A 25,913-nucleotide genomic window follows, 5' to 3' on the forward strand; every position below is an offset into this window, starting at 1 on the left:
AGCCGCTGATTTGGCTGTTGATACAAACGGAAAAGGTATCTTGTTGCTTACACAACCCAAATTGAAGACTGAAAGGCAGACTATATCAAAAAAATGTATATATATTTTTTTCTTTATTGCATTTTTCTCAAGACACTATTTGTTCGCTGGTTCCAGCATAAATATTAGTTCTAAAACAATTAAGGCAAATGCCCCGATATTATTGGCCCTGTGATACATCTGCAGTAGTGTGAGGTGTGTCCAGCAGCTACTTACATCAGGGTACTCTTTGACAGGCACAAACAGTTTTTCCTGCAGGTGGACGATGGGTCCAAGAGGCTCAGGCAGCTCCAGGGGGTGTCTCTCCACAAGGCCATTCACTGTGTCGCTGTACATGTCTTTACGCACTCTGTTGATCTCTGAAACAGACAAACATGAACACTGGGGTGAGCAACTGAATAGAAGACGAACATCAAACATTATTTTTTTATTTTGTATTTGATATATCACTGTCATATTGATTTTTACTCCTAGACAAAGGCTTAATGTAGCATATAAATCTCTGTTGTTGAAAAAAAATAAAATAGGTAAACAACAGAAATGTGTCAATTGCCTTGAGTATTGTTTGCCTTTTATAGACAAACAACTGAATGTTTGTTTTTGGAGAGTACTACAAAAAAAATTATCATAGCCTGCAAGTGTAAAAATACATGAGCTGAGCATGGATGCTTCTTAATACCTGCAGTTTTGAGCAATTTTTCTGCTACGACTAAAAGCTGTTAATGTGCGTTTGTGTGCAAGTTATTTTATATGCCAGAGACAAAAGTTAAGCGCTGCATTATTTCGGGGTTAAGGCCAACGTCTTTCCTTTCTGCCTGGTTCTCCCCTGTGGCTGTTTCCTAATAGAGCAGCCTGTGCGAGCGGCTGGGCAGGTGCAGCGAAGAGACGCCTTCAGATCTGATCCCTCTGTCAGATAAAACTAATGGACCTCTCTCTCCCACACACACACACACGCACACACACACACACACACACACACACACAGCCAACAGAGACTTCCGCTCCAGATATCTCACCACACACACACACGCTCACCTCTAATTCCACATGCATTCCCCTTTGACTGCCGCCGTAGCTCATACAAATTCACACAGCAGACAAATGCTGTGCTACGCAGGGTAAAATAAATAAATAAACATTCATTCATCCCGCCCATCCCGTTTGTGTATGTGTGCGAGTGTTTCACAGTTGGATGCGAATCGACACTTGCAGTCGTAACACCCTTTAGTAGGGGACATACACTGGTCACACTTCGTAACTTCCCACGTATGCCATCACTATACAAACAGTCGTGCCTTTGCTGAACGAAAAAAAAGCTAATCAGCAGTAAAGGTTAGGAGAAACGTGATCGAAATAGATGCATCTACAAAAGACGTGTTTTTTTTGGTTGAACAGCTGAAACAAATTGGTAGGGGTGGTGAGGCCTTAAGCAATGACGTGTGTAAGGTGGAGTGGTGGTGGTGGTGGTGGGGTGTTGAGCACTATTTCCATCTCTCGTGAGGCTTTTGAGCAGTTGGGAGCTCTATATTAAACTGGAGCTGGGGAACCTGACACTCAAGGCCTTCGAGGTCAGGCCGGCTTTTCTGAGGCCATCTATAGTTAACCTTACGCAGAAATTGGAAGGTGGGTCAAACTTGCATAACTAGGTTTTAGTGTAGTTCTTGTCTTTGTTTAATTATATACTTTTACAAAAAGAAAAAATATGACCCACAAATAATAATGGATTGAGCCTTGGCACCAGTTTGCAGGGATCTCCCGTTGAGCTGAGAACTTGTTTTTCTCTTGAAACTGTCGATGACGGACTGACAAATGTGTGATTGATGGGCTCACAAATACTGACAGGCATGCACACACAAACATCTGGCCTGCAGCTGTGTGGACAACACCTGCGGGACACATTGGCCCCAGTACAAACAGGCCAGGAGACTCTGCCCATAGCGACTCATTCCCCAATACGGTGACCTCAGCACTCTGGGGTCCGCAGATACTCCCAGTAGGCCTGAGGATGAATTCATCCTCATGGTATCTAGCCTGGAAGACAGATTACATCAGTCCTAACCAAAACCAGCGGCTTTAGTCCACTTCCAGCGCTTTGCGTATGAGCGGAGGGGGTTTGGCAGTGACACATCACACAGAGGGAGGAAAAAGGACGGCATAACATTTGGACTAATGGGAATATGAAAAACCGATCAGTAAACTACAAATGATTATGTGTTGTGTGTCCAAAAGAATCCTCAAGTCAATAAAACAAACATAATGGCCAAGTGGTTAAGGAGGGAGTATTTCAACCACAGGGTCATACATTTAATCTTTTACCCCCTTGATGGATATGCAAATCTATTCAGAGTCTGATCACTCTTAGTTAGCATTTCTATAAAATGTGATCACATTCTATGAAAAGGAAATGCCCACCGGTACTTTACTTGCTGTGCCTGTCTCTTTAAGCAAACATTAATAAACACAGAGGGGCCATCGACAGACCACTATGTGGGCTTAGCGTGTGTGTAGTAGCCATCACTGACGAGTAAAGAAGAGCCAACATTCTGTGGGTTAGAAAATCAGTCCTCTGCACAGCAAAAGCAAATAATAATGTGTGCTATTTGCAACCTCCGATTCATCCAAGAAAAGCCATCTTTCTGATAGCGAGAGAAAAAGAAAAAGAGAGTTCTGTGCACACGTGACAATGCTACCCAACAACCAGCAGCAGCAGCAGCAGCCCTCCTCCTAATTCTATTTCCTCTTGCTGAAATGCCACATTAGCATAAGGGGGCCGTGCTGGGCCATCAGTGGAGACGTGCTGCATTTGACAACCACTAATTTCAGTGTGGCAAGTCTTTTCTGAAGCGCTGCGCTCATCTACAAATTACCCCCTGCCTTGCACAGCCAACAAAATCATTTGTCTAGCTGTCCACCCAGGCAGAAAAGGCTTTTGTAAGAAAGACACAAGTGAGAGAGCGACAATGAGCAAGAGCAGTGTTCCAAGTAGGTTATCAAAAATGTAATTTCTTGTTGGACTTTTGGCATTTCATGGCAACATTTATTTGTTTAACATCAATATGTGAGGGGCAGTAACAAATCTCCTCTTACTCCTCTTCAGCCGTCTATTCTATCAGTGCCAGTGTGTCATCAAAAAACCTGGCTCAGCAAAGCAAACCAAAAAAAAAAAAAAAAAAAGCACTTTCTGTCAGAGAGCTGTCCATTTACCTGTAGAGGGTGGCTGCATAAGGTTCACATAGACACTCACTCAGGAAGAGATTATAATATCTCTGTTTAGTGTTTTACCCAGACATCTGTCAGGAAGAAACAAAAATCAACCTTGAGAGTAGTTGGAGGGCAGAAAAGGAGAAGGTTTGATGAGGCAGAGACAGAAATATATCCACAGTGCTGAGCAAGCAGAAGGCACTTAACTCACACTGCTCTCTTCTGCCTCAAAGTAAGTTAACATTTCAGTTCTTCTTTGTGTTTTTACTTCTCTCAATATCTGCCCTTTCTCCTGAAACCTTCAGTGACAAAAAGAACATTTCGCAAGCTGTGGCTGCAGATTTATCTGCCCTTTGTAAGCTCAAGTAAAGAGACACATTTCTCCTCATCTTATTGGTGATCTTCGCAAAAGGGAAGAGAGGACTACCCAAAAGGAAGGATATGGGAGAGGGCAAATGGGCAGGTGGATGGAGTTTGAGAGGCAGTGGGCTGATGGACATGATGGGAGATGAAGAGGCTGTAAGTTGAGAGCAAAGAATCAACATTTGGCCTATTTAGGGGATCTTAAGTGCGACAGATCATTCTTCTTGGCCGTGAAAAACAATAAAATAATTAAAAACTGTCCCTTAATGGATGGTGGTCAGCTAAATTGTCATCATGTGACCCATTTGGACGGTCTAGTAAAATCAAGAGATTAGACCGCAAGTTATTATTTGGGGTCAATTTAAGAAGATGCTTTAATATTTAGCTTGAGGTGGGTCAATTGTGACCAAGTGAATACTTATAAGCTGAATGATATTCCTAAAATATAAACCCATCATTAGTGACTCTGGGTTCCAAGCAATAGTCTGTAGAATAATGTTCTGATTAAGATTAAATCAGAATAAAAATAGCTTAATTCACAGATTTACAAAAATGTATTTACTGATAAGCAAAATGAAATCATGTAATGAAGCTTAAAAGCAGCATGCCAAGCCAATAATCTGCACAATTAGCATTTTTTTGCTTAACTCCTATGACTGTCACAATTGGTTCTTAAGCAGGCAGACTTTCCACACAAGTGAGAAAAAGAAAAAAAAGAAAATCAGAGTGGCATATTGCTTTTAAGGTCAGATGTTTACCCACAGAGAGAGTATTACCCCTCGATAGGGCAAAGCAGAACGAGGCCTGGACTGGAGATGCATGAGCACAAGGGAGGAAAAGACAGAAGGGACGGAGAAAAACTAATCCATTAAGTGGATCTACTCATCTGAATGATTTATATTTGACAGACTCAGTCACCATGAACTCAGCAGCAAGGAATATGGAAGGCTTGTCATTTATTCAGCCTAGCATGATGCCAAAAAAAACAAAAAAACCACGATCACATAGAAGCAGCACCGACAGAACCAAGGGAAACGGTTCAGGAGAGGTTGAGATATGGGAGAGGAAAGGCACAAGACGCAAGAGAATATCCAAATGAGGTAGAAATATTTTCTAATGTTGCAGCCCCTCTGTTCTAACATGATCTAATGAATGGAAACAGCATGAGGCAAACTCAGAGAACGGAGTGGAGAGGAAGAAAGATCAAAGAAAGGGCTAAAATAGAGAGAGAGAGAGAGAGAGAGAGAGAGAGAGAGAGAGAGAGAGAGAGAGAGAGAGAGAGAGAGAGAGAGAGAGAGAGAGAGAGAGAGAGAGTGCAGAGTCAAATTAAAAACAATGGCGTAGTCAAGGAGGAGATTCTGTAATCAGGTTTAAGACTGGTGAAGATTATTCAGCTAGACCTGCTCCACTAGAGAATGGGAACAAGTCCATTAAGAGCCCAAAAATAGACCTGCTCCATAACTGCTTTGTCCTCACCCTGTAGCTCACAGCAAAACGTCCTCTGACCATGCAGAGCACATCTGTCCATATAAGTGGAGTGAGTGAGTGATGGAGTGAGAGAGAGAGAGAGAGAGAGAGAGAAAGAAAGAAAGAGAGAGAAGAAGAAAGGCAATGGGTGAGTAATCGGTGTGATGAGCTTTGCTTGAGAAAAGCGGCTTTAGATGCCTTGTGACGTCTGGTGAACGACCGATAATATCTGGCACCTGAAACAGATCAAGTCTAACACCAATTAATCTTAAAGCCAAAAATGATCAAATGTTCAAATCTGCAGGCATTGAATGAGTCCCACCTGTTTAGGGGGGGATTAAAAAAAACTGCACTTTGTCTTGCTTGCACATGAGAACATTCTCAATTCACGATATAAATAAGGGAAGAGGAAAAGAAAGATTGAGGAAGCCGAGGCAAATATAGACATAAAACACAGTGGTCGTGTCACAAAAAATAAATAATAAAATGCAGCAATCACAGATACACCTCAATGTGCCGGCGCTGAGTGAAACAAGACTCGGGCGAGGAACAAGCCTTTTCACTTTAAAGCTGTGCACTTTAGCAATCACAAAGCCCGGGTACCCGTTGCAAACGAAAGGATTTGGGCGTTTAATGCATTCCTGCCCTTTATTCACGGGCACAGACGACTTTATCCAAGACGACACTCCACTTCAACAGTTTAGGGGTTTGGCAGGCCAAGCATATGAACGACGGAGGTTTTCTTTTAAAGCAGGGAGCAGAAATATAGTGCGCATTGCTGTGGGTGACTGAGCCATGAAAACGTATGCATTTCTGGGTCTTATCGTCAACTCGCAGCTGCCTCTTCTCTCCCCTCCCTCTTTGTGAGGGGAAAAAAGTTTTTACTTCCTAATCTTTGATTTAACAGTAGGTCTACACTGCACACTCCTTTGATGTTCTTGCACAAACTATTCCTGTGCTGTTAATGAGTATAATGTACTATCAGCATAGTTAAGAACGGCATAGTTCTTACAAGGAAAAAAAACAAAACAGGTTTAGGTTTTTAAACATACTTTCACAAGGGTTTGCGTTAGAGAACATTTGCATTAATGAACTTTATGGTCAACATCGTGCAGCCGGAGGGTCAGCGCTTCACTTGATTTGTGCACAATTTGTAAATTTAACGTAACAAATTGCAGTGACATTAAGCATGTGAATCGCAAGATGGTCGGAACAGGATGCTTGTGTTTAGTATGCCACTTTGGTTTTGAAGACCCTATGAACCCAGAAATGATGGGGCAAGATGAAAACACAGCGATAGCCACACTGGACAAGCAGTATTAGATCAAACTGAGGATCAACACTTTTCAACCCAATTAAGGCACTGTTATGTCTCTGGGAATGGATACATCAAACACAACAACTCATTTGCGAGAGCATAACCCAAGTGTGCATTACTTGCGGTAGTCTATAACACACTTGGGTGCAAGGCGCTCTCCCCATGGCAACCAAGCAGCCTCTTTCCACAGATTCAGAGAGAGAAAAGGCAATAACGAACGGCGAAGGAGTGTTTATTGCTGCGGATATGTGACTATAGTCAGTCGTAGAAAAACTCAAAGTGCTTGAGCCCCCTGTGATAGTGCTCTTTTACATCTGAATAGTTTCGTAATTAAGCTGGGGCAAAACAAATATACTGTCTTTTGTTTCATTGGATTACTTATTGGGTATCTTCAAGTCTTTTTAGTTTAAATTCCCCATTTGTGTTTCCCTCTTAAAAGTGATTCCTTGCTGAGCTGTAGCAGAGGGTTAGTAATAAAAAAAAGGTAAAAAAAACAAACAAAATGTTGGAGAATAAACACTTGATTAGACTAACCCTGACATTATTTTAGCTTTAGCTACATTTTTGGCACAGAATGAGAACATAGGATTTTGTCCACTATCTTTTTGTATATATGAGTTACACTAACAAAAGGATCATCACCAGTATGAACGGGTGAACTCTTTAATTACAGTGATCAATAACTGTTTCAATGTGCATATGGCATGTGGGTATTGTGAGAAACTTGGAATAGTAATAATTATTCATTCATTCATTTTAAACTGTCGATGTTCTCTCAAAGGATTTCAAATATCAAAATCAAAGTAGTGCTGAAAACTCCATCTCAGCTTTATTAGAGTGACTCTCCCACACAGTTCCTGAACCCTGACGTGTGGACGTGGATATAAGCGCGGGGCCCCACAGGCTGAGGGGTCTAAATAGCTCTAGACAGAAATGACGGTGTGGATTGCTGGCAGCCAGAGGGAGAGATTTATGTTGTGTCAGGGATTCTCCTAAGGCAGGCTGGGTAAAAAGCTCCAGCATCAGGTCTTTAAGGAGATGGGCCGCGAAATAAACGACTAGCATAACAAGGTTTTGGGATTCTCTCCTCCCCGAGCCAGGTAAAAATATATTCAATTACAGCAAAAATACTCATACACACACATGCTTACTCATCTCACGGGTAAAAAAAAGCAAGCCATTGAGGAACTGTGCTTTCATCCAAATTGGGAACAGACAATTGAAGCATTCTACAGCAGTAAAATGCTTACACAGTAACACAATCTCTTTTAAAGCTATACACTGTGGTGCGTTCACGTTCTACTCAGCCAACTACCTCCCCGATGGCAACACGTTCCACTCTCTGATCATCATTAATGAGCTGAGGCTGCCTGAAAACACACACGAAGATACTACACCATTTAGCCAAAGTCCAACAATGCACAGGGATGTGTGTGCCCCCGACACAAACTTAAGAACATGTTATACATGTAGAGACAGACACAGAACTTGTATATTAAAAACACCCACACCGGATGAGGTAATGAGCTTTTGTGTTTGTAGGCAAGGCTCTCTTGAGACAGTGAACCCACAGAAATAACTCCACGCAGGAGGAGAGAAACTGCCTGAGAGAAAAATCTGCTAAACAAATACGGCAGGAAAACAAGCAGGAAACAGTGCTTCATCTTTCCTCCACCTTACCTTCCCATCCACTGACAGACAGACAGAGGAGGAGCGCAGATTGCTCTACATTACACACTTTCTCTCTCGACTCTCACTGGTTTAATCATTTTACTATGATGGCAGTGGAAACCAGTGCTAAAAAGTAGTGTGTAAAACGTAAACATAAATGGAAATATTCCCTCTTCTACCTTTTAAAAAAGAACACAGTAAACCCAAATCTGGATTATTAGAACTGCAAAACACATTTACAATATTTTTTATATATATCTTTAAGAAAAGGATGTAATTTAATGTTATGTAAAAATAATATAGATTCAGTTCTTATAAACACAAAGAGCAAGACATGTTTTTAGCAACTTGTTGATTTAAGTAATCTTTCATTCGCAAATGATTTAGCCTGACTTTTACTTTTTTACTGGTCTGTCAATCAAACCATGGGTTGAACACATTCTTACATTCCTAATTCATCAGAAATGTTGAGACACACAGTTTACCGTCTCCTCTATTCTGGCTGAACCCTCGAGAATATGTAAATGCTAAAAGCAGAACGTGTAGGTGTAGTGACGGCCAAGAACCGCAATCAGCAAAGCCATTAATCATAACCGGTGACAAATGCAATGTTTTCTGCGGCTTTCACTGTGACTGCATGCAGGAAAGGGAAGAAGTGCCAAGCTGAATGTGGCTTTCTGTGGGTGCTGGCAGCATCGGTGACGGTGTGCTATAGGAGCGTGTCATAGCATGTTAGCTTGGTGATTAAACAAAGCAAACAGACATAGCAGACAAGGAGAGAGGGACCAAAGGAAAGGCAGAGCGGAGGGGAGGCAAGAAAGAAGCAGTGCTAAAGGGGGACAAACGGGACTGAACACACCAGTTTATTAGACTGTATTGTAAATATCAGAAAAATAGAAAAACATTTGAGGAAATGCCTTTACCTTCGCACAACAGCACAAAGTGCTAGCAAAACTAAATACTGTTTGACTAGAGTGACTGCTGACACTCAACTCCAACACCGCGACAGCTGAGCAGGTACAGTGAACGTCCTGCAGAACGCAGCCCAGAAAGTAGGCCAAGTTAACTGAGGCTTGAGAAGGAGTAATGATGACAATGTTGAGATCATGATAATTGCTGAGGCAAAGTCATTAAACAACTGTCAAGTGGCCCAAAAATACAGAAACCAAAAGGTTAAAAAATGCAGAACAGTCAGAGAAAATATTGTTGTGGTCCCAACACTGGCAGCTTCCAGGAGTGTTTGTATGTTTCTCATAAAATGAAATGACAGAAGGGGAAACGATTACTAGAGCGCTTCCTCAGGTTTTGACCCCTAAAATAAGGAGCATCACTTTCTCAGCCTTATTTCAGTCAGGAACATTTGGCTCAACTTCTAGGGTAAATATTGAGATCATTTCTAAAAAGAAGTTGGAGCAGAAACCTGTCCTACCCCTCTCAGTCACACCCCCCATGCTAAACCCATCCCAAACTTAGCAGTGAATTCAGACGGTATCTGCAGAGCTATTAAGACCTCAGACTAAAATTAGAATAAGGGATCATCGCATTTGATGATGTGGAACTGCTTTATGGGGCTGTGTGCTGGTGGGGGCACGCTGGCAGCTCAATGAGCCATAGGAGTGCCAGTTTTCTGCACTTAGTGGGGTCTACCATAGAGTGAGGTGAAACTGGCAGAGAGGGCTGGCTCGATACTGAACCATAATGGCTTACTCTTAATGGTTGCCGCAAGGGGCCAACGTTCATTACTCTCTGCGTGGGGGGACTTTAACAGGATCCTGGGGTGAGACTTGTGAGTGCGTATACACTCACACACACTTTAAACTTGGGGGAGGCTCCGCAAGGCGCTGGAGCAAGATGGAAAGCTACAGAAACTGTTTTCTATCCTTCACACACTGACATAAAAAAATAAAAATAATATATATATATATATATATATATATATTTCTTACAGGAGGCACCGGGGAGTGTTAGTGTGGTAGTTAAAAAAAAAAGAAGCTTAAAGCTCCTTAAGGTGGTTTCATAATATTGCTAATTTATCAACGATTGCAGAAATATTCTAATCCAGCACAGCACAAGCTGGAGTTCTGTGCTTATACTTCCTCTCTCCCCAGTTCACCTTTTAAAGCAGCCCAATACCCTGGCTCAGCTGAAACAGCCAACCTAATGCACACAAACGCCAACTCAGGCTCCTTCTAAAATACCAAGCAAAGATACCGAGGCTATTTTACTGCTGCTTTTGCCATCTAAAAGAGGGGAGCGATATGTAGCGTTAAATTGGAAGTCACAGCAATAGTCATTTAACAGGCCGGCTTTAAGAGAGAAGCCTCATGAGCTCAAAATGGTTTCACCAATTTGAGGGGATATACTTGGTCGAAAAAGGAAACAGCCTGCCTCGACTAAGCTACAATACAAGGAGGGATTACACCTTTAACTTCCATGATATATAACCTGTATGTGTGTACTAAAAGGGATGCCTACGGGAGCCGTCAAAACTGGTGGATTAATTAGTATAAACACAAACAAAACACACTCAAAGCATGAAAGAAGACGGCGCACAAACAGCCAAGCAGATTGTTGGTTTTTCTGCATCTCGTGGGATCTCATTTCTCAGACTTTACCTGTCAGTTAAAGCAGGCAGACAAACAAAAGCGAGACCTGAGCGTTGCTGCGCGATGCTACACAGGAATCTCTCGCTCACTTTGCTTTAACCCATTTAACTCTACTTTTAGCGTTTCGGGGGATGCGTTCGCGCAACTTAGGCAGCTAGAAACACAAATGTTTTATCCACTGAGGCCCCGGGCATACTTTCACAAACATGCATCCACACTTGCACAGAAAGAAGCTCTCTCACACACACACACACACACACGCACACGCACACACACGCACGCTATGTAAAATGATCACAGGATGCATGCTGTGAGCTCAACAAGATGTGAGAATACGAGATAAAGGAATGGGAAGAATAACAGGATGAAGAGTCAGGATGCATGCTGATGGGATGTATGCGTGTGGATTGGGAGAGAAGTCATTGGCCTCATTTTGCATTGACTGTTGCCCAGGAAACATGTCCTCTGGCCTGTGAAAAGTGGGTTCCCCCTTTCCTTTGCCCAGTGCCTGGAGGGGCCGGAGAAGATTGACGTTTCCTGTCAGTAGACTGGCTCTTGTTAGGGTGAAAGGAAAGGCTATGCCTTAAAGGGTGACTGAAGAGTTAGCCAAGACTGTTGATTAAAATTCAGATGATCTAAAAATGCAGAGCCATCTATACAAACACATCTTAACCGTGTCTACCCCTACACACAGCTGCCCCCTCCTTCATGCAACAATGGCAGGAAAGGTCCAGCTGTCAGAAGAGGAAACAAGACAGGAAGAGGTTGAAAGGAAAGGCTCTGACTGCCAATGTGAATGCAGAAGATAACATGTTCAGGGCTTCCTGTCCCCACCCCTGTAACTAAGGAGACCACGGCGCTCACAACCCATGAGGTAGAATGGAGGGAGGATCATTTGTTATACTCCCCACCATCAGTTCTTTCACTTTATGTCTCTGTGATCCAACCACTATCTTTGTCATCTGATCTAAAGAGTAATTTACCCATGCTTCCAAATAATCTAGGCTCAAATCCACAGGAAAGAACAGAGCTTTGGATGGGATTCAAAAGTCTACTGACAGGGCACCAAATGGTTAACGTGAAGGGAATGAAATAGGAGATGGTTACTTTCACGTGTTCATTTCCATCACAGTTAAACACTGTCAAATAGAAGAACAGACTGGGGCTGCATTTTAACTATAAACCTTTGGGAAAACCCCTACATCAACTGTGACACTAGTGATTTCTGGCGAGGAACAGATGGAAGCAGCAGGAGCCTGCCAAAAGTTTGGTACCGAGTATGTCAATGAACAGATTGGAAAAAATATATATCTTTATTTAATATGTTTTTGGTAGGTGGGGGAGTGACATAATGAGGAACAACCACATGCCTTTCCCTCTAACATTATCAGGAATGAGGTCACTGGATTTCAACAATCAAACATTAATGCCAAAAAGACACTTAAGCAAATAAAGTATTCTTTGTTAGCAATAAATCCTGTTTTCTTCAGAGATATCCACAGTCTCATCTGTTCAGAGAGCAACATTAAAACGGAGTACGGACGTGTAGCTAGAGGGGTTTTCCTGGATCAAATTAGACAAAGTTGGTTCCTCTAACACCTCATAACCTCCTGAAACTTTATAATTCAAAAGGTACAAAGCAACCACAAATACTGATACATTCACAGTATTCTTTTTAGTTATGAAATTATGGTTATTGTGTGGCGCTTCCCCTGATTTTATTATTAATGCAGAGTTAGTTTTGTTGGTATCAACCTACATTATTATCATTATTATTAAATTATATTTACATATTTATTCGTCCATTTACTTTACTATGCATTCCCTTAGTTCAAACACTCAAAAAAATGTCATTGTTCTTGTCGTCCGCTTATTGTTCAGTTAGTGTTTTGTCTTTAGTCATGCAATAAGATTAGAAAAAGAAAATGTTATAGTACACGTTACACATTAGCTTTGTCAGGGAGCACAGCTGTGACTCAATAATGCTAGGCACTATAATTAAAAAAAAGTATTCCAGTGTTCATAAATGTTTGCGTTTCAACAAACTGAGCTATAATTGAAATGAATATCACAACGAAAATATTGTTATGATCTGATGAAATCAAATACAACAACCCTGCAATAACTCCTAACGTTATGAATCTTATCAGCTGTTTGCCAGAGACGCATTGATTCAACTCTATGGTTGCTTTACATGCTGTAGCTCATTTTAATAACATAAAAAAAATAAACATTAATAAAGGCGGCTCAATGGCATCATTTAATTTTCTATACACTCTCTCTCATTGCCAGCACATGGAGTACAGCGGGGTCAAAACAACACTGCATACAACTAAAACAATTCAACAGTACCACAAGCTACAGCCTACAGTGTCTTCTCAAAGTCCTCTTTCTGAAGCAGTTCAACAAAGACCGGTACCCTCAGAGCTGAGGGGGTTTACCAGTTGTCCTGTGATAATAAATTGAGAATTTATTTGTTTTAGTCACAAGTACAAATTAGCTAGTGTACCATCTTTTTATGTTTGCTACGTTCACTTATCATCTTGAAGTGATTTCTCAGTCGTGATTACGGTTGACAGTGATGTACTAAATGCCATGCAGAATTTGAGCAAGGCTTAAATTAACTATGCAGAAAAGCCCCAGAAAAGACACAGGAAGACAAACAGTTGACATCACAAAGTGTGTGTATGTGTGTGTGTCAGCTGTTGTTTTATCCCCAGGCACCGGGGCCTGCCGGGGCTTGTATCTAACGTCTTAAGTTTAAGTCCAACAGCCAGTCTCTGTCTCTGGGTGTGACGATGCACAGACTCACACCACAGCTGTTGTGTCGGCTCTTCATCGTCTTCACAACCTGACGTACAAATTTTTCAGGGTCTGAATCGCAATCACTTCAAACGCCTACATATTTGACTCTACAAAAATGTGTTAAATATCTGGATGGATGTACATGGTCCTCCGCATGAACTTCAATTGTTCTGGGTCGAGAACACAAGGGTGGATTGTGTGCAAGTGTTGGTAGCTGTAAGTGAAACTGGTACATTGGTTCTTTATGAAGAACAAAAAGGCCTGGCACTGGTTAGAGACTGAAAAACTAAGTCTGATGAACTCTAAGATATTAAGTTTGTTGGTCTTAAGGGAAAGACCATGAAAAAAAAAAAAGGACCCTGTCTGCAGATGATCAGAGGAGCTGCTCTTTGGCTGTCTGGTTGTCTGATCCTGGAGATCTGTTCAGTTGATCTGTTTTGTCTGCCAAGTGTTGTTGAATGTGTTTATAGCATTTAAAAAACAACAAAACAGAGGGTCTCTAACAACGGCGTCAGAGCTTCATAAAAGGAGGGAAAAAAGGAGCCTCAACTGTCATTAAGCAAGCTTCCAGTATGCTTAAGCCTTTAAACATCGATCTGCCTCAGTGCCTCAAAGCACTTGGGTGTGAGGACTTAACAAAATCTGCAAGAGCACATAAGTGTGCAAAATTACAGCCAGCGGGCGCAGGCATGTTGTTCTCTACCAACCAGCGTTTGAGCCTGGGAGTGATTGAGTGGAGAGTCAAGCAAATACAAGGGTCCTGAGCGCAGACAGTGAGAGCTAGGCTGATGCAAACCGACAGACCACGTAGCAGGCCTTTAATGTCACCACTGGTCCTCAACATGAAAGAGGCAATGTAGCCCCAAGGTTGGAGGGTTTTTTTTGCCTCACATACGAGTATAGAGGAGAGCTAAAATAGAGAAAAACAAATGGAAGAACAGAGCGGGTGAAGAAAATGCTGGGAAAAAAACGGGAGATGAGAAAAGAGAACAGCAGTGGAGTCACTCTGCTAAAATAAATAGTTAAGACAAAGCCAGGAAAAATGAGTCATTCCCTTGGGAAAATAGATACTGATTTTCTCCTGTGGAAAACACCATGACAATGATGGAAGGCAATATAAAATAAACAGATGAGGGGGATTCATGTACACGGTTAAGACATAAAGGCAGCGATAAGAGGGAGAAGCAAAGCAAACTGTAAGAGTGTGTGTGTGTGTGTGTGTGTGTGTGTGTGTGTGTGTGTGTGTGTGTGTGTGTGTGTGTGTGTGTGTGTGTGTGTGTGTGTGTGTGTGTGTGTGTGTGTGTGCAACTGAAGTGCAGACTGAGAATAGGATTTTATAAATGGTGATAAGGGAGGAGGAGCAGAGATAGAACCAAGGTCTGGTTCATCAAAAGTGTCAGACGCTCAATAAAATGAGGGTTGCAGAAAGAGCTCCCATCACAAACCGCCTAAACTCATGTCAGACAAATACTCTCCAAGAAAGCAAAGAAGGGTGAGAAGAGGAAGGGAAAGAGCAGGGGAGAGAGGGATTAGAGCAGACAGACAGGGAGACAAGTCCATCTCCTGGCAGACTATACTTCACCTTAAGGTGTCAACAGCAGCTGGTGCTTTGGCACCTTGCTCAAACCCACACCTGTCTCCTCTGCAGTGTGCACATACACATCGTCCATCTCTGGCTGCCTTTAACTATAAAAAGGAGCACTAAAGGTTCACAATAAATTATTCGATCACAAACATATATTCAATCCAAAACTACTGTAGCAATTTGAAACAAATCACTCCATCTCTTTATTCACTGTTTTTGGTGTCACTGGATGTGTCCTGACACGTCCCGCAAGAAAATATATACACACACCAGACAGACAGGAGCAGCTGTACTATGACTACTATATGACAATAAAGCAACACCTTGTAAGTTGTTTACAGGCAACATTCATATGTGATGACACAAAACCGAGATGGCTAAAGTTAAGTCCGGAGTGTGCTGGAGTAGCATCTACAAGGTAGAGAGAGACAGTTTAACTGTGCCAGCAGATTGTTCTTTAAACATCAAACCACTGTAGTAAATACTTTTAACAAAATGAGTAGTTTTATGACCAGGAATGTCTCTGCACACATAAGTAACTTTAGCAGACAATCTACTTTCTGTGAGCTATACAACTGTAAACTTACAGCTAGTACAGTACATTTATAATTGATCTGACCCAGACTTCTCAGGTCAGAGGTGCATCCAGAATTCAATCCCCAGTAATGAGGTCATGGTCTAGATCAGGGGGTAAATGTCAAGTTATGGGTAATTAGGATGTTTAGGATATAGGGCAGGATGAAGAGAGTTGTGAGGGAACGGCCTGGTGCTTGATACAAAAGGATATGGTTACCAATTAACACTAAACTTTTCTTCAACAAAATTATAAGAAAAGTTCACAGACGTTTTTCAACATGCTTCCAAATTGTCTCAAATATCACCATAAAACTGTAAAACAACAATATAGATGGGAGGGTCTTGGGTTGCACAAACAACAACAACAACAACACTCTTAAAGAAACTTAAAGAGCAGTACATTCAGCAATGCAGCGAAGACAATAGACCAAGTGATGAATGCAATACGTAAAAAATGCATTGCAATGTACGGGGGATGTTTAACAGACAGCACTTGTGTTCACACTTCGATGTGAACTGGTAGGATTGACCCAGTGTGTGCGTCTGGCCCATTGGAGCACAAAAAGCCATTGTGTATCATTAGGTGAGGGGGAGGAAGGGAGAGACAGAGGGGTGGAGTGTGGAGCTGAGGGAGGGGTCAGTGACCTCCCTCATAACCAACCAAATGACCTCATTCACAGCACATAGGAATCCTCTGTCTCCCCCCTCTGTTCTTTATCACATTCACCATCCTCCCCTCTCGGCAGCCTTGCACGCCTTTTTCCTTTCAGCGAACACAATCAATCAACTGAGCGGGGACGAGGCTCCGGCTCACCGGCCCCATTATACACAGGGCCCAGCCTCTCCTGCCAGTTATCTGTGGGGTTTTATGCCAGTCTTTCCTACGCCACACACGGCGCTAAAGAGGGACTTTGTTTCACCAATTAAAGTCTAATCATACAAAACTAACCATTGTTTCTGCTCCATAATCTCCTCCGAAACCACTGAACTGATAAGGACAGACAGACGTAAGCCTCACCACAAACAGCACGAGCAGCGAGAGAACCTTTACAAACAGGACGGTCACAAAACTTTCACTTGCAGTTGCACAACTCTGACTGCGTTCATTTTGGGATGAATGTGTAGCACGTGGGCATAAATTACGCTAGGCAAATCACGTTTAACATTTCAGACTGTGGGGCAGACAGCCACTGTAAATTACAACTGTGCAACACATGTAGCTGTAGTTAGGCTAGACAGCCACTATGTGTGACTGTGTTATAGAGACAGCGTTCAAACCATCGCTTCACTCAGGGTAGGTAGAGGGGGCAGATGATTAAAAAGTATCAAAGAATATGATAGTGATGCACGGGAAACTGGTTGACAGGTAAGAAAGGCTAGAAAATATCACATGTTCACACAGGCGACAAAGCAGCGCTCCAAGTAAGTTATTGCTCCCTCTAGTTGTGCTACTCGTCACGCCTCTTTTGCTCCTGAAATGGCAGCATGCTTTTTAAAATCCCATACAGGGACAGCATTATGCTTGCATAATGGCGGATCGTCTGTATTGCGGTATTCCTGTGTAAAAATGGTTATGGTAGAGGAAATTAGTACAGATCAAACATGCAGTGCAAAATATGAGCTAAGGAGCAACATTCGACAAAAATATGTTTTTGATAAATGGTTACACTGAACAATGGCAGTGGACCCGTGTTTGGCACGAAATCAAGAGAGTAGAAAAAAGAGCAACAGGAGTACTGTGAAATAGTATGACATGGACTTTGACATGTAAGGACTAAAAAAATGTGTTGAAGCTGCTGAGAGTGAGGGAAGCAGCTGAGTCTGGTTAAGACAGGAGTTCCCAGTGCTTCATATTTGATGGCTACAGAGGAATCTCAGTAGCTCTCGCCACCTCACTTTCTGTGGCCCTAAGGGAAGGTTATGGCAGCGCCGCCTGCTCCTGCCAAGCCTCACAGAAACAACACAGGCTGCTGAGGGACAGGTAAATTATTCATCTTTGATTTATCGGCCAGCCGGCAACTAAACCAAGGTAAAGGCTGCAAACCACAAGCAGCCTGAGCCACCAGGGTGTTTTAAAGGAGGATGGGGCTTGTGAACCTCTTGGACTTAAGAGTTTGGACAAGGATGAGGGGAAAATGTCAGTGACAAAGGAGTGCCTATGTGACTACTTTGAGTAAAAAGGTTAAGGTCAACATGAGGGGAATTTGATGGTTTCAAAACAAGTGGAATGGGTCTTGCTAGTTCCAGCCAAAATTAATCAAATTACAGACAAATTATAGATTCAACATTTGGAGATATTTAAAGCAAGAAGACGTTCCTGTGCCTCACTCTGGACGGCATTCACATTTAGCTGAGCTAAAACACACTATGAGCGAGTGTGTGGGGAAAACAAACACCAGGCTGGAGGTTAAGTGCTCCGACTGTGCTCCCGGTAACATTCCTGAGCTAGCTGCCAACGCTCGCTTGCCATTCCTCCTCTGAAAGGAGAGAGAAAATGAATGCAGGGGGGTGGGCGACTCAAAGCGAGGAACAGAGTGAGCATTCAGCTCATTTTTCTATGATAAAAATGGAGACGGACACAGGAAATGTGACAAATGTTGCTGGTATGGTTCCTGAAAAACCTTAATTGTTGGGCGTTATATCGGTTGTGACTATACAGAGGCTTAAGAAACAAAGATACGAAGAGAAAGAGCGAGAAAGTAAGGGGGGCCACTCTGAGGGAGGGGGATGGGAGAGCTATTCAAAGCACTCAAAGAATGCAACAGGGTGGGGCCCACACTTCTGAGAAATATTGAGTGTGCATGCGTATCCACACAAATGTTTCGAGGAGGGACAGAAGTTGTGTTTCATGATGTAATCTAAATTAATCAAGAGAAGGCTGAGACACAGACCCACCTCTATGGGAGAGGGCAGAAGAAGAGCAAGCTTCTTTTCTCAGCACAGCCTGAAAACAGCTCCCCACCCCTCCCCTCCTCCCTGTCTGGCTGAAGGAAAAACAAACCACTGATTCGCCTTCTCCATAGTCCATTTCTGTCTGAACTGGGCGTTGCTTCCCGTCAGATGTTTTTTGCATGAGACACAGAAATGGTAAAAGCTGACACAACTCGGGTCAAGGGCAATGGGAGGCGCCTTGGTTTCAGAAAAAGGAATAAACAACCGAATTTAATGAACAAGTCTGTGTTAGGAAGCTGTTGTGACATAATTATTACAACATCTCCTAATTCATCTTCCTCTTTAACACTGCTCGTTGTCATCTAGCACGCACACACACACACACACACACACGACTCTCGCTTTGACAGGAACTACACAATGAAATCCCTTCTGCGAAATTCACTTTGCATCTTGTTGCCTTTTTCGCTATTCATTTTAATGTGATTGCTCTGCTTTAAGGCTGGAGGAATTAAAAAAAGAGAGATAAACTGCCTCTAGCAATGTGTTGTCTTACAGCCGGCAGTAATAGATGGGAGGACACGTAGTTTTGGCGACAGCGGGCCAGATAGTCAGCCAGGCAGTCGGGGCAGGGCACTGAGACGGGAGGCCAGGCAGAGGCAGCAGTGATAAGGAGGCCCAGCCCTCACGGGATGGAGGCCTGAGATAAGAGCGACGGAGCTGTCGCAGGATGACTTTATCTTACAGCACCCGATGGGGGGGGGCTGGCTGGAGTGGGGCCAGGGGAGCAGGGTGGGTCCGGGGTCGGAGCTAGAACATGAACTGAAGCCCACGCAGGCACTGTGGTGGGGCTTCTGGGTAGGAGGGCTGCTAGGCAGAGCCACGTCAGAGAGGCGACAGGCAAGGCTACGCTGGGTCCTGCCACAACACCTACACGGCACCCTGTCAGACTTACGCCACCGTCAAATTTATTACCACGGAGGAGAGAGACCGAGGAAGAGGGATCACATGAGTGCAAGGGAGAGCCAGACAGAGGAAGACAGCACAAAGGCCCCAATTCTGCTTTGTCACTGGTGGCGACAGCTCAGTAAACCGGCTCACAGAATGGCTCCCGGTTAATTAAATTCCAGCTTATAAGTGGTGCTTTGGGAGAGAATGTGGGGTGAAGAAAAGGGGGTTGGGGTTATAACAGGTTTCAGCATGCGACAACAGTCCTGACCTAACACCCTCATTTCTCTCTTCCTGTGCTCTTATTTTGCCAGCGGTACTCAGTCTTGTTAGGTGCTAAATTGATTGCATGTCAGAGGTTAGTCGAGGTTTAGCCCTGTGCCGAGAAATGCCAAGGGTTAACCTATAGAGGGCAAGCAGCCCTACAACAGACGGACAAAGAACAAGGATTGACAGAAATATGGGACATCAGGATGAAAACCAAAAAACAGACTTCTAACGTTCTCCCATTTATCAAAATCTGTTCTCTAAACAGCTGTTCCCAAAGGACCAGTTCTCTACACAGGCACCATAGTGGACAGCAGACAGTTTGTCCTCCAAACACTGACAGCTCTCCCGGGAAGGTCCTGTTAAATCACGGCACACACAGAGACAAACAAGCAGACACAAAGCTATATATGCAAAGAGGGGGTTGCTGTAGCCAGGAACAAATGGTACAGTGCACCATGTGGCTCCGCTACACAGCGTGCAACGGAACATGAACCATTTAATCTATTATACAAACAAAAAGCTAAAAAAGGAGCCTGTAAGGAAAGCTAAGGAGAGCTTGGAATGAATACTTTCACTCAATCCAGCTATTCTGCTCTCCATAGAAACCCTCCAAACACTCAATGACAACAACAAAAGCAGACTTCACTTTCTCCTCTGCTCCGCTAGCTCACAACAGCGCCTGCACTTCACTACGAGGCTGCATCTCTAGATGTTATATGGGCTGTCTCCTCCTGCCAAGAGAAAATATAGCAATTTGAAGCAGCTTGTTGGCTGGCAGATCGTAAAAAGAAGTTTAAAAAAAAAAACCTCCATAGCAGGTGTCACCTCAGGGAGATGAACAACTGCAACGCACGGGGATTTCAAAAGGGGCCTGTCAATCAGCCAGTGACCTTGAGGGACTACACATAGCGGCAATGTAACAAGGGTGTCCATGCACTCGCCCCACTAAAGCTGGGGAGGGGGGAGCAGTCGTCACACACAAGGGTGGTGTCAGCTTTCTTCCGCCGTGGAAACAGCTGTGTAGACACGCACAAAACGAGGGTTGGGCGAGGGAGACGTGCAGCTGTCCAAAGGGTATACTCTTGAGAGACGGACAATTTGGTAAAGAGTCTGAGGCTTAGCTAGATTTTTTTTTGCTGTCGTTAGGACACCGATGTCTGACAAAAGGAGGGCGTTTAAGATGTTCAATCACATTTAAGCCTATGAAACGGTACTTACTCAGGAAAGAAGCGCGGCCCTTGTAATTTTAACAACAACATACAATTTTTCGTCCCAATGGGAGACCTTTTCGACAGGTTAGGACGGGCCTTAACTGTTTTTCCTTTGGACTTTCTGCTCAGTTTCTGATAGCGCTACATGGACCGGTTTCTCCCTCTGACTGTGAATAAATAGCTTTTCATGTTGCATCTGCTCTGTTCTTGTCGCCTTGAAATGAAACCCACTCTGAATGAGACAGATCTGACTGAGATTTATTTTGTAACACACTGAGAAAACTGCGCACACACACACACACACACACACACACACACACACACACACACACACACACACACACACACACACACACACACACACACACACACACACACACACACACACACACACACACACACACACACACACACACACACACACACACACACAAAAAACTTTTCAGATCAAAGGTTCTTCACAACACACAACCACAAGTTAAAGATTCCCTTCTGGAGTCGATCCTGTCTGACTGGAATTTGCAGAGTGATGTTTATCTTTCCTGCTAAAAGACTACAATCACATAACATGATTCACCGATCATCATAAAAATGTTTATCACACAAATATCAACCCCAAACTACTACAAATAAAATAAAAAATAACTTTTCCATGAATTGCAGCAATCTGTTAGCACAGGCCACATAGCACAGCACACTAAAAATAACACACACACGACTACTAAAAGCACGAGACCAGGGGGAAGGGATATTAGTTTGAGCACACTTTACGGTTTTCTTCTGTTATTTTAGAGCAATAAAGATCGCTCAGACTGGTTTGTCTTTTTGGTTTTTGGTCCGGCACAGGGAGTGGGAGAAGGCCGGCAAAATCAGAGTTTCAGCTCTGTTCAAAGGGTAATCCAAACCAAACCCCCCCTAACGGGAACCAGTCAGACGGGCCCCATCTGCACCGGGGTTACTTTCATCACACACGCAATTTTTGGCGACGGGATAAAGTTTGGGCTGGTGCTGTGGAAACGCTTGTAAACTTCAGACTTTTAGAGGAGTGAGACTGGAGCTCGGGAAACTGTGAGTGTCCCGGTCAGGATTCTTTTGAGTGTTGCAGAGGCAAGTCCAGCATTACAGATTGATTTCTAAACCCCTAACAAACCAGTTTCTTTAGAGTTACAACATCATATGGAGCAAGAAATCACATAAGTTTAAAAAAGTTTTTCTTTTTAAAAAGCGAATCAGTTCCACCATTTCATTTCCGACATCAGCCCATTTGCCTTTAAATTATTTTTTGCAAATTAGGCAAATAATAAATCTGTAACTGTAAATACCCACTGGTCAGAATTAGTAGGACTACAGCAGTATGAACAGTCTAAAATGGTCCGACGTTAGCGCCCAGATTTAGTGTTTTTTCTGAGCAGGTAACAAAGACAAAACGCAAAAGCGGTACAAAATAACTCAGTTGTGTTAGAAATGGTCTGCTCCTTCTTTATAAATATAAAAGCCAATAAAAGTACTATACATTTATTTTTTTCACTGCTGACCACACAGGAAAAGAAAATATGTTTTCTTGCTTTTAACTCACACAGCGGCTTCTCTTAACTGTTGAGATTTTTAGGGTCTTTGACTATGGGGGCTGGGAAACGCCAAAGGGGATCAGGAATGAAAAGGAAAACAAGTGTGCTTCCTGACTCTCCCCTATGAAACATTCCAACACACCCACCATTCCCACTTGAGTCCAATAAAGCAATTGACTCTTTTAGAATTGAAAAAAAAAGAAGTAATTATTCCTCTTTTGTAAGGCTTTAAAAAGGATTTGCGGACTTATCAAATGTGGTACTATTTATGACTAAATCTGGTTGCAAAGATGTGTGGAAAATGTTATCATCACACCCCAGGAATTGTACGTTGCATTTGTCAAAACATGGAGTTATTTATTGTTTAAGTGCTTGCCTGCAGGTCTCAGCCTGAAACTGGAGTGACATTTTTTCCGAGATGAAAAGAACTGTATTATCTCTTTAATCACTCATTCAGTGGCATTCTTTAGGTAGATTAGTGGGACTCTATCTGCTGCAGAGCATTAACACTTAAGTCTAAACTCCATTTGAGTAGGGGTATTTTATATAGTGTTTCAACATGTATGTTTGCACTGCCGTTGTAGTGAAATAGTGAGGATATAGTCTTTACGTTTATCACCCAACAAGGAAGCAAGAAAAATCTTTTAACAAACCGGTTTGACAACTTGAATACCACGGAGCCTGCTCACCCAGGCATGCAACCGAAACTGGCGTATGCACCCGCTCTATACGTCCCATCATGCCCATGAAGACACTACCGGTCCACCCAGTGAAGTTTGCTCTGCGTGTCTTCTGTCTCACAGCAATAGCAATAATAATAATAATAATAATAATAATAATAATAATAATTAAGCCTTTATTAGTCCCACAATGGGGAAATTATTTCTCTGCATTTAACCATCCCGGAGGAGCAGTGGGCTGCAATGAAGCGCCCGGGGAGCAACTTGGGGTTAGGTGTCTTGCTCAAGCCGGTTACGCCACAGCCGTCCCATCTGATCTCCAATCAGAAGGTCGGTGGTTCGATACCCGGCTTCAGCAGTCGATGTGTCCTTGGGCAAGACACTTAACCCCAAGTTGCTCCTGAAGGCTTGCCATCGGTGTGGACTGGATGATGAATGTTAGTTAGAGTCTGATGGTGGCACCTTGATGGTAGCCTGTCATCAGTGTGTGAATGGGTGAATGATATGTAACATACTACTGACTGTAAGTCGCTTTGGAGAAAAGCGTCTGCTAAATGACTGTAATGTAATGTAATGTAATGTAAATGTCTATGTACGTCTCAGTGCATTTAACTCTCTCTGCTGAAAGTCTCTCCCAGATGTCGCTAATATGTAATGCAGTTGCTCACAGTAAAGTATTAGTTACCAACACATAAAATCACAAAGTGCCTTCTAATACCGAAAGGTAAGAATCTCCAAATTCCCTAATTTCTCTAAGACAATGTAATGGGGCGGCTGTGGCACATGAGGTAGAGCGCTTGTCCCGTAACCACAAGGTCGGTGGTTCAAAACCCCTCTGTCCTTGAGCAAGACACCTAACCCCAAGTTGCAGCCCACTGCTCCTCCGGGATGGGTTAAATGCAGAGAAATAATTTCCCCATTGTGGGACTAATAAAGGCTTAATTATTATTATTAATGTAATGTAATGTCCAGCACTAGGGGGGCTGTGGCGCTCTCTAGTGTCCCCCAGCTCTGTTACATAAAGCACAGGTCCAACCTCCTCTTTAGCCCAGCTTATGTTACTGATACAGACAACATAAAGGGGAATAAAGCAAGAGAGGAAAACCAATCAGAGAGGAAACACACGTCGACACACAGCCAGTGTCTGGACCAGCAGACAAAAAGGCGACGCAGTGTTTTTTGGGGAGGTAATAGCAAAAAACACGACGACTGCTGCAGGGAGGAGGTGTAAATACACCAAATAAAGCACAGAAAAGGGTGTTTATTCAAAGAAAAGTTAGAGAAGGGTTGATGCTCCTCCTCTTCCTCACTGGCCATTGTTTGGGCAACACACACACATTCCTCCGCACACAAAGAAGTCGACATTAGTCTGTTTTAAACATCATAAGTTCCTTTTTTTTATTATTTGGGAGTTCAGAGGAATGCAGACATCCGGGCTCTTGTTAGCCTGAGATGTGGCTAAAGGGGAGCTAGGCTGGTTTTAGGGGGGACATGTGGAGGAGCCGGGGCCGTCGAGGGAAGCGTGGAGACCGGGGAGGAAACACGTGTGTGGGGGGGGAGCTCCAGAGAGAAAGTTTAAGAATTAAAAGTGGAGAGAAAAGTGTGGAAATCCAGAATCAACGACTCAGGAAACTACTGCATGTTTGGTTTTCTCTTGTAGAAGTTTTTGACATTATATTATATTATATTACATTATAGGCATTTAGCAGATGCTTTTATCCACTTACAGGAAGTGTGTTCAACATAGAGAACTACTTTCTTAAACAAGCATCTTAAAGCAGAAACCAGAGCAAAAGTATAGTGCAGAGGCAAATTAATATGAATGCAATAATTGCAACAGACTAATATGAATATAATAAGTGCTACAAACTAATATGAATGCAATAAGTGCAGTAAACTAATATGAATTCTTAAGTAGTATTGTGTAATGTGGGTACCAGGGTCTCAGTTTATTAATCGAGATATAAGATGTACAGGTGTTGTGTAACATGAGGTATGTTGTAAAATATGCATTAAAAAGGTGTTTTTTTGGGGTTGTTTTTCCATTTTTCTGCACCCAAATGTGCAGTCTGGTTTACCTGATGTATATACACCTCTGTCACACACAAACCAACGCTCACCTTCGTCCAGGAGCCGCTCCAGGTGCGTGAAGATGCCGCAGAGATTTGGCAGACTGGTCATGAGCTTCTTCTCGTTGAGGAGCTGCATCAGATAGTCGGGACTCGGCCTCGGTCGCTCCTTCACTTCGACCTCTCCGACCATCATGTTTGCAGGGGGGTTGAGAGAGAGCAGGAGAACAAAAAAAACACAGAATCCTGGTTTTTTGGGCGAAAAAAAAATGGGAAGAAAACCCAAAAAAAAAAAAAAAAAAAAAAAAAAATGGAAAAAAATTAAAAAACTTTGCGGTTCAAATCCGTCAAGAACCCCCCCCTAAAAAAAACAATGTTTGGTTTGTTCTTGTTGTTTGGGAAACCGTTATGTTCCTTCCAGAGACTCTCGCCGTACTCTCCGCTGTCCGTGTGCGCTCAGATGTTCGATTCCGCCACTGTGGACGCGACACACCGATCCACCGGAAAGGCTCCATCCTCCTCCACGGCTATTGGTCGAGTGGCTTTCAGAGGGCTAATGGGAGAACCAATGAGCGTTCAGATCGGAGCCGGAGGGGGCGGGGCTTGGTGTCTGGTGGAATGACGAGCAGGTGTTCGGGCCAATG

The 25,913-nt window shown here is 43.0% G+C and overlaps 1 protein-coding gene across 6 annotated transcripts in view; it reads right to left on the reverse strand.

Moving 5' to 3' along the window:
- The window catches only part of qkia (QKI, KH domain containing, RNA binding a), a 72,066-nt gene extending 46,500 nt beyond the window's left edge, over positions 1 to 25,566 (reverse strand). For all 6 annotated transcript variants that reach the window (XM_054613310.1, XM_054613307.1, XM_054613309.1 and 3 more), the window contains exons 1-2: positions 25,321 to 25,566; positions 256 to 398 (exon numbers count right to left, since the gene is read on the reverse strand). In XM_054613310.1, the coding sequence (XP_054469285.1) occupies positions 256 to 398; positions 25,321 to 25,465 (288 nt within the window). In that variant the 5' untranslated portion in view covers positions 25,466 to 25,566. The remainder of the gene's footprint in view (positions 1 to 255; positions 399 to 25,320) is intronic.
- Between the last annotated feature and the right edge of the window lie 347 nt (positions 25,567 to 25,913).

Source organism: Anoplopoma fimbria, chromosome 15 (assembly GCF_027596085.1).
Source record: "Anoplopoma fimbria isolate UVic2021 breed Golden Eagle Sablefish chromosome 15, Afim_UVic_2022, whole genome shotgun sequence".
NCBI classification, from domain to species: Eukaryota; Metazoa; Chordata; class Actinopteri; order Perciformes; family Anoplopomatidae; genus Anoplopoma; species Anoplopoma fimbria.